Source organism: Camelus ferus, chromosome 14 (genome assembly GCF_009834535.1).
Source record: "Camelus ferus isolate YT-003-E chromosome 14, BCGSAC_Cfer_1.0, whole genome shotgun sequence".
Taxonomy (NCBI): Eukaryota; Metazoa; Chordata; class Mammalia; order Artiodactyla; family Camelidae; genus Camelus; species Camelus ferus.
In genome coordinates, this window is record NC_045709.1 from 12,698,676 (window position 1) to 12,712,747 (window position 14,072).

Consider the following 14,072-nt stretch of genomic DNA (forward strand, 5'->3'; position numbering starts at 1 on the left):
TTTAATATTTAACCAATAGCATGAAGCAGTGAGTTGGATGCAAGTAAACTTACCGTAGAGACCCTGGGCTTCCAGGAGATGTAATACTTATGTTACATTTTATGTTATACTGCAGTGCAAGGTGGTAAGCCCAAATAAATGGTACAGAGTGGGTCCCGGTGGGAGCCCACGGGCACGAGGAACGCCCGGCCAGGACAAGCTGCGTGTTCAGGTTTCTAGACTTTAACAGCTAGTATGTTCTTGGAGCCTGAGCACAGGTAAGTGTCTCAGAGGGAAGGGATTCAGCTTTCAGAGATGAGAAAATTCAAGATACGTTCAAAGAATCTGTGATTGATTCCCTAGTCAAAAATGCCTTCGAGACTGGCCAGGGTACCTGAACCGTTTAGTGGGACCTGGCTCTAGCCAGCTGGCTGCAGGCTCAGTATGGGTATATCTTTCAGTTATCCAGGAGAGCCAAGAAATCTGGACTTGCAGGTGAAAAATCCCACTGAGTGTAACACAGTGTTGGTCAGATTCAGCACATGTGTGTCCTGAACTCAGGTTGTGGGCAGGCAGTGTGTGACCTGGAGGGGACTTATGTCCAAGCACTGGGATAAGCACAGGTGGACAAGAGCCCTGAACCGGGACCTGGGGGTGGTTTGGGCTCTGTGTTCCCGGACATGCCTCCTCCATCCTCTATGCCTCAGTTTCCAGAAAGCATTTTGAAAGGAGATGTGGCTTACGAGTGCCCAACCAAGCCTCTTCTTTCTAGAATACTTAAGTATTTCTTACTCATTGTGTGTTCAAAGTCTGAAGAGTTTGAAACTGGCCCTTGCTCTCGTCCCCTCCCTACCAGTGGATTTAGTTTGTCGTTACATTTTGTAAAGGGGCAGTTATCACGGCCTGAAAATGGAGGACTGTCTTGTATGTAAATTAGCATAAGGAGACGGCGAGGGAAACACGCCAGCCTCTTCCAAAGAAAGGTCCAGATAACAGGCTACAAGACCGAGCAGCTTTCATGAGAAAAGGGAAGAAAACAATTTCCCTCGGTGCTTGCCCCAGAAAACAAGATAAAGGAACTGGAGGACGGATCAAAGTATCCCCAAAAAACATAAAAGATGAATTGATGGGAAACCCTTGTGTGACCACTAAAAGGGCGCTAGGTGGAAAAAAGTCAGGCTATTTAAAAAAATAATAAACTGTGGAAAGAAGGGAGCCATAGTCATGGAAAAAAAGTGAGATCACATAAAAACCTTCAAGAGTGGCCTGGAAAAAATAAGACTCTTGAGTTTAACATAAGTACTATTCCTACCACCTGTGGCGCGTAATTGGCATTGGCTGACTGGAGGTTTGTTTTGCCTTCTTGGCAGGAGCCAGATTGTTATGTTAATACTCCGTTGGCTAAGTGTTAAGTACTGACTTTGAATAGAAAAAGGTTTTGCAGCAGGGAAGATTCCCAGCATCGGGTTCTTACTTTGAGCTCTTTCCGAACTTCAGATTTCACACTTACGTTCTAAAAAATAATTAGTATCATGGCGGGTGTTTCCAGCATTGTTCAAAAAGGAAGAGCATTTCCACTGGGACTGTCTCCTGACTGGCGTATACGTGCAGGCGGAGTGTGTCCAGGCTAAGATTTAGGTGCATTTGGGGTGAAGGGCAGACCCTTTGTTAACAGAGCATCACAACACAGCCCCCAAGGACTACCTTTTTGCATTTTTCTGGGCCGTCTCTTCTCCATTAAGGCGTCTCAGCCTTGAAGGTCACTCCACTGACCTGGCTCTTCAGATATTTTAATTATCTTGAACAGGGCGAGGCCAAAACCCCAGGGTACTCAGGCTGAAATGACCTAATAGACAGTGCATTATTCAAAAATTATTTTTTAATTTGAGAACTGTTGAGTCATTGGTTTGGCTTATTATTCTTTTCTTTTTAGGAGGTAGCATCTCCCTAAATCTGTAAGACCTCTGCAAAAAGACCTCTTCCTCCTGGTCTGTGGCACCCTGGTAACTGATTCCAGCTAGGTGCGCGGTGAAAACGGGAAGACTGAACTAATTTACACTAGTTTGTGGTTTATTCATGACCCCTTAAAAGTTGCAAAGTCTTTAGGATTGCAAAAATAGATTTCTTCTTAATTGCCAGTGAGCGGTAGCTGTCAGTGATCTCACACCGCCTCCAGTCCCCCCACCTCTGTTACCACCTTCCTCAGGTTGTTCCCACTTCACAGCGGGTTTCCTCACTTTCACACCTTTCCCCACTGATGTTCAAAACGTGTGACTTTTTTCCATCATGTCTGTCGCGGCAGTGAAACAGGAATTTGGTTCCAATACCACATAATTAAGCCCCGTGAGGTAACCACAATGTTTATAAATCTAATAAAGAAAATCTATGTAAATAATATAAAAGTTTGTGAGCCAGAGATTTGAACTAAACCATTTACTCCCCAGGAGCAAATTAGTCAGCGAGAGCTCTAAAAACTCATTAGGTCACTAAGATTTCATTTGGGCAGCCCCTTCGCGTTCCAGAATATTCCCTGAGCCTCATCTCAGCTTACTGTGTAATATCTTCATGGTACCTGATTCAGGGATTTTGCAGCTCTGTTGCCATCAAACATTGATTTCCACAACATGGTCTAAGGTTTAACAACTGCTAAAGCTGAACAATGGCAGATTTCTTCCATTAAAAAGGTGTTCTCACTTTTATGTTTAACTGTCTCTAAGTTGACAATATTAGTACTTCAGTATAGACGACGAAGTCCTAGTTGATTCCAGTATAAGGGCAGTTAGTTAACATTTGTAGTATCCGCTTCTGAAATCCACACTCCAGAAGAAGTTAATTAGCCTAAGTTCCCGAACCAGAGACCACACTACAAAGGCAGTTAACACAAAGCTTTTCAATATCATTATCTGTACTAACTCCAAGGTTTAATCATTAGCATAAGTTGTATTAGAGATCATTTTAAATTGAGAAAATGGATCATGTTTAAGTAATGAACAGATAGATTTATACCAGCCTCTTGGCCCTTGTACAACTAGGGCATGTACCAGCCAGGGATTGGCCAGTAAAAGAGACCACTCTAGGTATTTCAAGTAGGAGGGATATAGTCCAGGGATTTGAAGCTGCATGGACCTATTAGAAGGTCTGGGGAGGTGAAGATCAGGGAAGAACTCAGGCGATCAGGAAGTGCAGGGATTAAAAGTAAGGACAGCTGATGATCTGCCCTTAGTGGGTGAGGCTGCAGGGGGATGCCTGGAAGCCACTCCCCAAATCTTGTGTCTCCTTTCTGCAGAAAGGCATGCCCCTGGCTGCAGCTGCCGATGGGAATTTGGTTTATCCCTCCCTTTTACCTTCTCATCGACAGACTATGAGCCAGAACTTCTGCTGGCAGGAGAGTTTTTGAAATGTAGTTTCCTGGCTTCTAGCCCCACCTAGAAAGGGAGAATCTAAAAGAGTAAGGATGATTTTGATGTTAACAAGCAGCATCAGGCATAGGGTGTAAAAAGGTGGCCAGCCCGGTGTTGGGGAGGAAGAAATTCTCCTCCACCCTTCTTGGTTCTTCTGGCTTGTCTAAGAATTAAATTGACTTGACATGAAACAGAGTCAGAGGAGAAAAATCAAACAGAAGTCTCATAACATGTATGCAGGGGAAAGCCTCAGGAAAAACTGAGTAACTCACCAAAACGTCAAAACCCTCACTCACTTTAAATAGCATCTTCAGCTAAAGACAAAGAATGTTGAGGGTTAGTCCTTTGGGACTTCAAAGGAGAGGAAGGTAATTTTTACCTGGAGATGGAAAGGCAAATGCTTGGTAAATAATTGTTTGCTGGGACCTGCGGAAACAGTGGGACACAGAGTGGACTCTGATCTTTAAGCCCTGCCTGGGGGAGCTTCCCCCACCACACCTGCCCATGCATATTCTTTGCAGGTGTCCTTGTAATAGCTCTTCCTGGAACAGGCCCTCTGTCTACATTCTTTTAGGCAGTTAGGGGGAAGGTCAAACTTCCTTCCCGAATCTTTTGGGTCTTTATTGTTTTTAAGCTCAAAATAACCCTACATGGCAAAGAGACATTTTGGAGTGGCAAAATTTGTTCCCCTCCACCAGCATCCTTTTGAAGTGATGTCTTAGACCTAGAACAACCTTCTCCAATAGCACTTACTGTGATTATGAAAATGGTCTGTATTTGCACAGTCCAATATGGCAGCCACCGGCACTGTGTGGCTATTAGGCACTTGAAATGTGGCTAGAGGGATCGAAGAATTGGATATGTAGTTTTATTGAAATTTTATTAACTTAAATTTAAATACTACACGTCACTCGTGGCTACTGCATTGGTCCTTGCAGGTCTAGAACTCTACTCCTGTGCTGGCTCCCATTTCACTAAATAGAAGATACTATCTGATCCAACCTGAAGTGTCCCTGATCTGACTGTCTGAATATTTGTTGTGTTTAGTGTGTGTTGAAGGTACTTGTTAGGAGTGACTATCTGATGGAGTTGGAGAGAGTTTAGAGAATTGGTCATTGGTGAGACTTGCTTTGACCTTAATGCACAACAGAAGCAAGGTAGTGGGGAGGCCACCGATGGTTGCCTACAGAATCCAGTCACTGCAACCACCACTTAGCCTGATCGGTTGGCAAACTTGCACTTTTCTCCCACAAATGTTTCCCAGATCTTCAGAATCTGCAGTCTCTTTACTGTTAGCAAATACTAGCAGATGACAAAACAAAGACTACATAAATATTAATATAAAAATCCAGACTGGGGGAGGGTAGAGCTCAGTGGTAGAGCTCATGCTCAGCATGCACGAGGTCCTGGGTTCAATCCCCAGTACCTCTATTAGAAATAAATAAATAAACAAACCAACCAACCTAATACCTCCCCCCTAAAAAATAAAATCAAGTAAAAATCCGGATAAGCTAGCTGCCCTCCACGGAGCACTTTTCAAAATGTGAGCATGTGCTCGTAGTATTTTTTTTAAAATTCTTACACATAACACAGATTTCCTATGTATAACATTATTGCTAATTTATATGGTTGAATCCGCATTTCATAGTGTTACAAAGACAGGCCAGTGTTCTACAAAAGAACCCTGACTGCCAAGGGTTTTACCAGTTCAAGAATCACAGGTCTGCTTGCTCCTTAGACACGCATTTACCAGTTCCTCTCTATTTAGTCTTCCCAGAATGCTGGGCTCCTCGTACTGGACCAAAGCAGGTGCTTTCATGAACACCTGACACCCATTTTCCTGCCATACTGAGAAGAACATCAGCAAATAAGATTGTCTCTTATTTGTTTGCCTGGCAGATAAAGAGAATACTGATGGCTTAACTGTTGCTATTTTTCATTTTTCTTATCCTTGAACATTTTCTATCTGTCTTTCTGCCTGTGCCATCGTTTAAAAATTGCTCACAAGCTCTCAAAAAGTGGTGTCACATATTAGCTTCAGAACTGAGTATCATGGAAATGATGCCACATTATTTATTAAACATTCATGGAATTCAGTTTACACAAACTCTGGCATCCTCATTAATTCTCTCTTTACCTGACGGTGGATAAAACTAGTTCGGAATTGTCTTTGGAATGCTGTAAATTCTATCCTAAGGCGAAAAGCCAAAGGAAACCAGTCACTGGGGCGTTTGCTTTTTCAGCAACCCTCATGCTATTGCTTTCTGAATTATCCTTCAGCCTCAACACAATTCACATTTATCCAGTTGCACCCAGGCATCCTGGAATTTGTGATTCGCTGTTGCCGTGATTCTTCACGGGGCATTCCCTGGGATCACAGCCCCTCGGCATTAGATGCTCGTTTTCCTGTGGCCCCAGGGATGGACTGGAGAGAGAAGCAGCAGAGGGGGGAATGTGTGTCAGTTCCTGGGGGAATCTCTCCATACAGCCAGCATGGAGGTGGGGGCGGGGTGGTGGAATCGGCTGCTTCTTAGACGCCTGAGAGGAAACAGACAATTTGTATGGGTTACAACGACTCAAGTCATCTGGTGGGGCGGGGAAGGGGAGAAGCAAAGGGAGGTCAGGAAGAGACTCAATCCAGAAATCCTGAAGGTGCCTTCGGGGGCCTTGTCGTTCTGCCCCTATATTACCATATTCATGGATTTTCTTATTTAGGGGCCGCCCTCCTATAGCTCCCTTTAACCGCAGCCCCTCAGACAATCAGACTGTGTAAGCGTTGGTCCTGCTGGCTCAGCACCCCCGTGGGACTTAGGGTGGTGATAATACCGCTGATGGACGGGACAAGACGTTGCTTCCAGACGAGCCCTCCGTTTGGAGTGGGGAGTGCTTCGGTCTCATTCAGCTTCCCGTTAAACCGTATGAGGCTTCGATGCCCAACTACAGACTCGCCAATCCAAAGTTGTCAGGTCAGGGTGCGCTGCCTTGATAACTTGATTTATATTCAGATAAAACCCATCACTTTCTTCAGTGTAAACATCAGACCTTTTGGTCTTCGCTGCAGGAAGAGCTGAGATTACGGCAAGCGTCTGTGTTGTAGAGCATCTCCCAGACGCGGGGCCCCTTCGCGATCGTCAGCTCCTCAGTGGAGCCTGGTAACCGGAGCCCAGTTCGCAGGTTCCATCAGTGTGCCCAAGTGGGCCGTGAAAATCTTTATGCTGTCTCTGCCCTTGGTAAAACTTGATGATACTGAAACATTCTATTTTGATTCTTAAATTGGGGAAAAAGAAAAAATAAAAATGATCTAATGAATAATGAAGCATAACCAAGTAGGCACTTTTACTGGCTCCTGAATTACTTGTTTACATGGAATGATGGTGGAATTGGTTGGCTTTTTACAAGAGTCATTAAAAGGGCTTTTGGATTTTACTTCCTAAACAGGATTTGCAAGGCTTTTAATGCTTTCAAAAGTGAAGTTGGACCCAAACTGAGCTGTCCGTCAAGGTGGTTGTTGTATTTTTTTTTTTTTCCCTTTTAAAGCAGACTTGAAATTGTTCTTGGAATTGAACTGACCTTAGATCGCTAAAGGGAGCTTGGCTGGTGCTTTCCAAAAAGCAGACACCACGTTCCCTTGTCATAGTGCTCATACTGATCTGTTCCCCATTACCTATATTGAGGGCGACAGAGGGGCACTGGTAAAGCCCTCTTGTCTTTTCTCTTTGCAGGTTTGTTGATCGGTGCTGGCTGTGCCCTCTACCCTCTGGGCTGGGACAGTGAAGAAGTCCGGCAGACTTGTGGCTACGTTTCTGGCCAGTTTGACCTGGGTAAGTTCTCACTGGCACACCTTTTAAAAAAGAAGCTTTTCTGATCTCTCCTAGAAGCAGAAGGTGGAAAAGGGACGGGGAAGAAAAACACATCCCAGTATTCAAGTCTGCAGTTGTATGTAACAATACACATCCATGCACTTATCCAGTTGTTCAGGGAAGAACTGTTTGTATGCTACAGTTTGCCTGTAGTAGGGGAAGAACTGAAGATATACAGAAAAGAAATTATCCCTGCTCTGCGGAGTTTATATTCGTTGATTAATTCATTCAAAATCATATATTTATGAGACATTGCATGCACTAAAAATAACTCCCTCCATGGAATTCACAGTCTATCTGAGAAGATAAAGCAAACAAAATGATAAAAAAAAAAAATGTGACAGTCAGGACTTAGGAATTTAAGCAGTTTCACTCCAGGGTAATATATAACTTTGTGAAAGGGCTGGAAATGGAGCTGGGTCTTAAACAAAATGATGCATGTGGATTACCTGTCAGTAGACAGAAGCAGGGTGCAGGCAAGGATTACAGTCCAGCAAAGCACAGGGGAGGAAAGAGGAAAACTCAACGGGAGACCAGAGACCCGGGAAGCAGGGAGAGGTGTGAAATAACAGGTGATAGTTCACACGTTGAGTTTTTCTGTTTACTAACCAGAAAATTTTGAATATTCCTCACTGAAGATATAGTGTATTACTTACTTAGCAATCTATAAAAATGTTTTGCATAATATGACATGGTTTGCACCATTATAATTTGTAATGATTAGATAATATGTCCCTTGGTTGATAGACCTACATTTACTTAACCGCTTCCTTATTTCTTTCTATTTGGGCATTTTCCCTATTCCAGACTCTGTTATTATAAAATATATTTAAGGAGTAGTTTGATGAATTGAAGTCTTCCCTTTACCAAATTATTTTCTTAGGATGTTTTTCTAAAATTGGTGTTAACCAGACCAAAGATTATGAGACCGTAAAAGACTTATTGCCAAATGATAGCAAACACATTTTGCCCAGCGTATGGGTAGGCAGATTAAATTTTTGACAGTAAGTGCATAGTGAGTTACTAACTCAAATATCTTACTGCTTTTCACATCAAATATTTCAGTCTTAAGAAAAAAAATTTGAGGGAATTGGTCTAACAACAGTATTACTATATCCCAAATCATTTTTAAAAAATGTTTTTATCTTTTTATTTATTTATTTAAAATTTGAAGAGTCCTTTTTTTTTTTTTTAGTTTTATTTTTTGGGGGGAGGCTATTTAGGCTTATTCATTTCTTTAGTAACAGAGGTACTGAGGAACTGAACCCAGGACCTCTGGCATGCTAAGCCTGCACTCTACCACTGAACTATACTCTCCCCGCTAAAATTTTTATGTTAGAATTTCTATGGAAAAAAAAGACTTTCTGTTAGATACTGAGGATAATGGGCAGATGTGCTCTCATAACAAAAGTCTATGAATTTGAAAGTGAAGCAATTTTTGTTTTACTCAATGGGGGGTCAAACACCTGCTCCCCTCATAATAAAACTGACTCTTCTGGTAAAGGAGATGGTCCTCTAAATAGCACCCAATCTGCATGGATCCTTTCCTTCTCGAAGATGAAGTTCTCGTAAGTCTGGATTAGTCACTGATGGCTGTACCTGCAGGGAAGGGAAAACCACTCACAAAGTTAACTGCCAGTTTTTCCTTTTCTTTCTTTCTTTCTTTTATTTTTTGGAAAGCAGACTGTGTCCAGAGGAGATATTTTAATACAGTGTTTGGCAGTTTTCTTTGTCTGGTATTTGAGGCAGTCTTTGCTGTTTCCCACAGGCCTCAACTTGGTTAGAACACCGTCCTTGCTGGTCTCTGGCCATGTTAATTAGCAGGTTATAATGAAGCTCAGATCCTGTTTTTGCCGTTTTCACTACTGCACCCCAGTCTTTCACATCTTCTCAGCACTGAGGATTAAATGTTAAAATGTCGCACTTGAAAACAAACACTTGCCTCTTTAGTGATAATAATTCCTTATGTTATTAAACTCACTAAAGCCATTTTAGTAGTTTTAAAATTACAGAGTTGTTTTATTTTTGGCCTTTTTACTTTTACATTCCTTTTAGATTAGATGAAGAGAAAAAAATCAACGCTGGCATCATCTACAGAGAAAATGAGCTCTGGTTTCCCTGGAGAAGTATTTTGGGGTTATCAAGTCCTAGTTATCCAAGTTACTATTATTTTTGCAGACTCAAGTGATCTTTTCTTCTGAAGGAAGACCTAAAGAGAAATCTGGCATAGAGGTGTCACCATGCCTCACCCACCTAACTGCCTATGTTTGCTATCTTTATAGAAGTGTTACCATTGCCCAGAACACTGACGAGGGCTGAACTTCAGTGGGTCAGTGATGTCACAGCTTACGGAGCAGACATGGGAGAGAGCCTGGGACCGGGGTTGGGAGCCACCCCGTGCGTGGGAGGATGTGCAGATTTAGTAGCATTCACACTGCTTGCCGGGGCCACACCCTGCCTCTGCCACTTCTGAGAATCTGAGCTTATTTCCGCCTCCTCTCAAAGACAGCATGTGGACACATCCTCCTCCCAAGGGCTGGGAAGTATTAATGTTATTAAGGTTCATGGACCCCTGATTGTGGAATATGGGTCAATTTCTTGACACGCCATGATTGAACTATGATTACTTTCTTTAGAGCATGTCCCGAAAGAAATCATTGCTTTCGTTTCCACTTTGGTGGATTATTTAAGGAGTGCGTTCATTCAATTATTCAGCCAAAAAAATATTTAGAGGGTGTTTACAATGTGCCAGGCCCTGTGGTAGGTGTGGGGGGATATGACATCAACAGCAAATTTTAAAAGACACTATTTACTATGGAACTTAAAAACTAACAAGAAAGGCAGATATATTGCAATATATAAATATAAATAAATATATATATGGAAGGTGTGTTAGAAAGGAAAAAGTGTCACACACTGTAAACACTGTGGTTGTCTTGTCAGCACTGTTCCAATATGTCTTACAAATACTGTTCTAAGCCAGTGATTGGCAAACATTTCTGTAAAAAGCCAGAGTCAGACAGTGACTATTTTCAGCTTGGCAAGCCATGCGGCCAAGCGTATGGTAGCCTGAAAGACACTTCGTATCTGAATGGGTGTGACTGTCCCAATAAAACTTTATTTACAAAAACAAATGGTGGAGCTGTAGCTTGAGACCCGTGAACTCAACCAAAGCATCTCCCTGACATGCCAGAAATGTCTTCATTCCAGAAGTGCTCATTTATCAATCCTTTTAGCTGGTCAAGATGTAGGACAGTCCAGGACTCTGCACTGAGCAGCCCCATCCAGTCATCCTTGTTGTGCGGTGTCGTGACAGACGATGAAAAGCGCCGTAAATTAAGCTGAGTCATCCCACCTCTTAACAATAGCATGGGATAGGAAGTGAGAGTTGTTTCCAGAGGCTTCTGAGGAAGAAGGGATCACCAGAAGCCATGATCTCCCTCCCTCTGGCAGCCACCCCTGACCAGGTGGGATGGCAGGAGGGAGCATCCTCCCGGGGCACAGGTGGGCAGAGAAAGCAGCCTGTGGGCAGGCGTCCCTGGAGCAAGCCTGCCCTAGCAATTTCCCACCTTGCTGATGCACAGTAAGTTCATGTCTTTATAGGCTACAGTTGAAGGTGTGTTTTCTCTTGTAGCTGAAAGCAACCCGACCGGCATTTCATTTAGTTGCTAGATCACGGTCAAGGGGCCCTGACCTCACCTGGGGGCTTCTTAACAAAGTATTATTTTTAGCTGAGCCCTCAAGGCTGTAGAGGAGGTGGGTAGGTAAAGAGTGAGTGTGAGTGTGTTTTAGGGGGACGTGGAGGTAGGTTGCAGGCAGGGCGGGGAGAAGAGTCAGGAAGGAAGCTGAGAAGGCAAATCAGAGGTGGGTAAGAATATTTGGGGGTCTAGGAAGGGCCTCCCAGAGCATTTAAACTGAGTCCAAAAACAGACGTACTAGTTGGGCAAGGAAGGGACTTCATAAAAAGCTCACACTTGTGGTTGTAACACAACGTGGTAGGGACCTAATAGAATCTACTTTTTTTTTTAATGCCTCCTTTCCTTAGAAAGGTGACTGGGGGAGAATTTGTTTTACAGGCACTGAAAACAGTTTTATAAGGCTGTTGATGATTTTTTTCAAGCATTGTCTCATGTTTTATCTAGTGCTGAGCCTTGAAGCGATTTTGCAAAAATACCCACTTTTACAAATCAAAGACTGTTCCTCAGCTTACCTTCAGATCACACTTATTTATGAAGAAGCAAGGAGCAACTGTGAATACGCACATGTTTAAAACAAGGAAACACGAATTTAAAAACAGACTGCCTGATGAATTTCTAAATCCCCACTGAAACTGTAGAGCTCGCCTGGGCAGCGGTGCCCAACCATTAGCACTAGAAGTAGAGGTTGACTGGTTGAGAAGGTGGATTTTTAGTTTCTATGCCTCAGATATTATGAATCTCTCATTTGTGTTTCAAACAAGTATCCCAGGTGATTCAGGTGACCATACTTTGGGGAAAAAAAGCCCTAATGTATATAGAAAATTAATTTTTTGCACTCTGCTAGAATTTAGTTCAACATTCATTTTGTTGTATATGAATTAGGATGCTTTAGCTTTAGTTTACAAATATCTTCTTAAACAAAGAAGACGTTTAGGATCTCTTATTACAGGAAAGCCAGAGCCAAAGTGAGCTTCAGACTTAACTAATCCAAGGGCTCAAAGGTATTGTCCATCTCAAAGTTGGCTTCATCTTATAGATAAAGAAGTTGTGGTATTGATATATACAATGGAATACTACTTGGCCATAAAAAATAATAAAATAATGCCATTTGCAGCGACATGGATACCAGGAGATCATCATTCTAAGTGAAGTAAGCCAGAAAGAGAAAGAAAAATGCCATGTGATATCACTTGATATGTGAAATCTGAAAAAAAAAAAGACACAAATGAAATTACAAAACAGAAACAGACTCACAGACATAGAGAACAAATTTATGGTTACCAGCAGGTAAAGGGGATAAGAAACGATAAATTGGGAGTTTGAAATTTGCAGATATTAACTACTATATATAAAATAGATAAACGACAAGCTTATACTGTATAGCATAGGGAACTAGAGTCAGTATCTCGTAGCAACCTATAATGAAAAAGAATATATGTATGTATATACATGACTGAAATATTATGCTGTACACCAGAAATGGACAAAACATTGTAAACGGTCTATACTTCAATTAAAAAAAAACAGGTTTAAAAAAAAGTTGGCTTCATCGAGGTTAGTTCTTCTCTTGGTCACAAGATGATTGCATTTGGCACTTGCGGTTCTAAGCATCCTTGTTCCTGTCAAAGGTGAGCTTCTCCCCCAGGAATGGAAAAGAAGTCTCTCTCAGTCTAGTTGCACCCATTTGTCATGTGCCCACTCTTGAAGGAATGGCTGCTGTCAGGGAATAGTATGTACTGATTGGCTTCTTCTGGCCCAGCATGGATGTGTTCAGAGTTTTCTAGAACTAGGCTTCACTGAGAAGTAGTGGCATTTGTAAGTGGAAGATGAAGCTAAGAGGAGAAAAGGCATCTCAGTCTCTGTTTTGTGTCTGACTTCGGTGCCCAGTGCTCCTTGCATCATGAAGTCCATCGTTGTGTACAAAGGATCAGAGATGGTTTATGCTGTGTAAGTGATTCTCCTGATTTCTTTCCAGAAGAACAAAACAGTACAAGTGATAGGATAATACATGGTGTAGCACAGCATCTTCACATAACAAAAACCCAGTAGGTGTTTGCTATTATTATTCACGTTATTTGTACAGGACCATTTTTAATGAATAGTTGCTGATCAATCTCTGTTCTTCCTTTATCTTCCTTACCAGTAAGTTGGGATTTACACATTAAGCATAAAGTCTTTATAATCAGGTTGTCCAATTGATTTAATTTGTGCCTTAGAGATATTTTCATCCACCAAAGACTTTTCTAATTATATCCTTATGATCAAAAGTAGCATTTCAATTAATTCGTCTTGCTAATTTGCCAAGTAAATTTGAGTAATTATTGCTTTCATTTTGCTATTTAATTTGATTAAGAAGCCATCATGTTTCCTGTTCTTGAAATTATGCTCTTGGCTTCTCAAGAACAGTACCATAAACTGAAAACTCAGAGCCTCCCGTTGTCAGAAAAGATGAGAATCTATTCCTTCCAAATTTTCACTCCAGTGAAGAAATGTTTCTACTCTAATCTGAGCAGTGAACATCTCACATCTCTGGACAAGTCTCCTTGAACTCTTGGACTCCTGACTCATGTCTTCTCTTCTCTCAAATCGAACCACCCTTGGGGGAAAAAAAAAAAAAAGATTTGCAAGCTCTGTGGAGGTCAGTTGGCAAAAACGGGAACAAACATAGAAAATATCTTTTTCGAGCTTTGTCAAGCTTGGTGTGAGTGAGTGTTTCTTAAGCGGAGAGACCCAGTTTTCCTGATGTCCACACAGAAGCCTCTGTTCTGCAGACAGCAACAGGTGAAGCTGCATTCGGCTTCTGGGGTATTGGGTGAAATGAGCATCCCTTTGACCAGAAGCGAGAAGATGCCTGTGGCTTATGTGGACTTCTGAGGCTGCTTCATGCAGGCCAGGCAGCCTGGAGGCACCTGAGGTGTGTGTGGGAGCGGGGCTGGCTGGTGCTCGTGGAGAGCAGCGGGTAGCATCTGTCGCTCAGTTCAGGAAGGGACCCCGACACTAGCTGCGTTTCTGGTCATTGCTGAAAGGCAATGAAATGCATGGTCCCATTATGAGACTGCTATCTGGGAGACTGGTTAGTGGTAAAGGGTTGAATATGCATTGAGATTTAGCCAAATTTTAAGTCTTTAAAGCAG

General features: G+C 42.3%; 1 protein-coding gene across 2 annotated transcripts in view; it reads left to right on the top strand.

Annotated features, from left to right (window-relative positions):
• Positions 1–14,072, top strand: part of LHFPL6 (LHFPL tetraspan subfamily member 6) — a 196,140-nt gene that overhangs the window by 166,056 nt on the left and 16,012 nt on the right. For both annotated transcript variants that reach the window (XM_032496256.1, XM_032496257.1), the window contains exon 3: positions 7,103–7,201. In XM_032496256.1, coding sequence (XP_032352147.1) covers positions 7,103–7,201 — 99 coding nt within the window. The remainder of the gene's footprint in view (positions 1–7,102; positions 7,202–14,072) is intronic.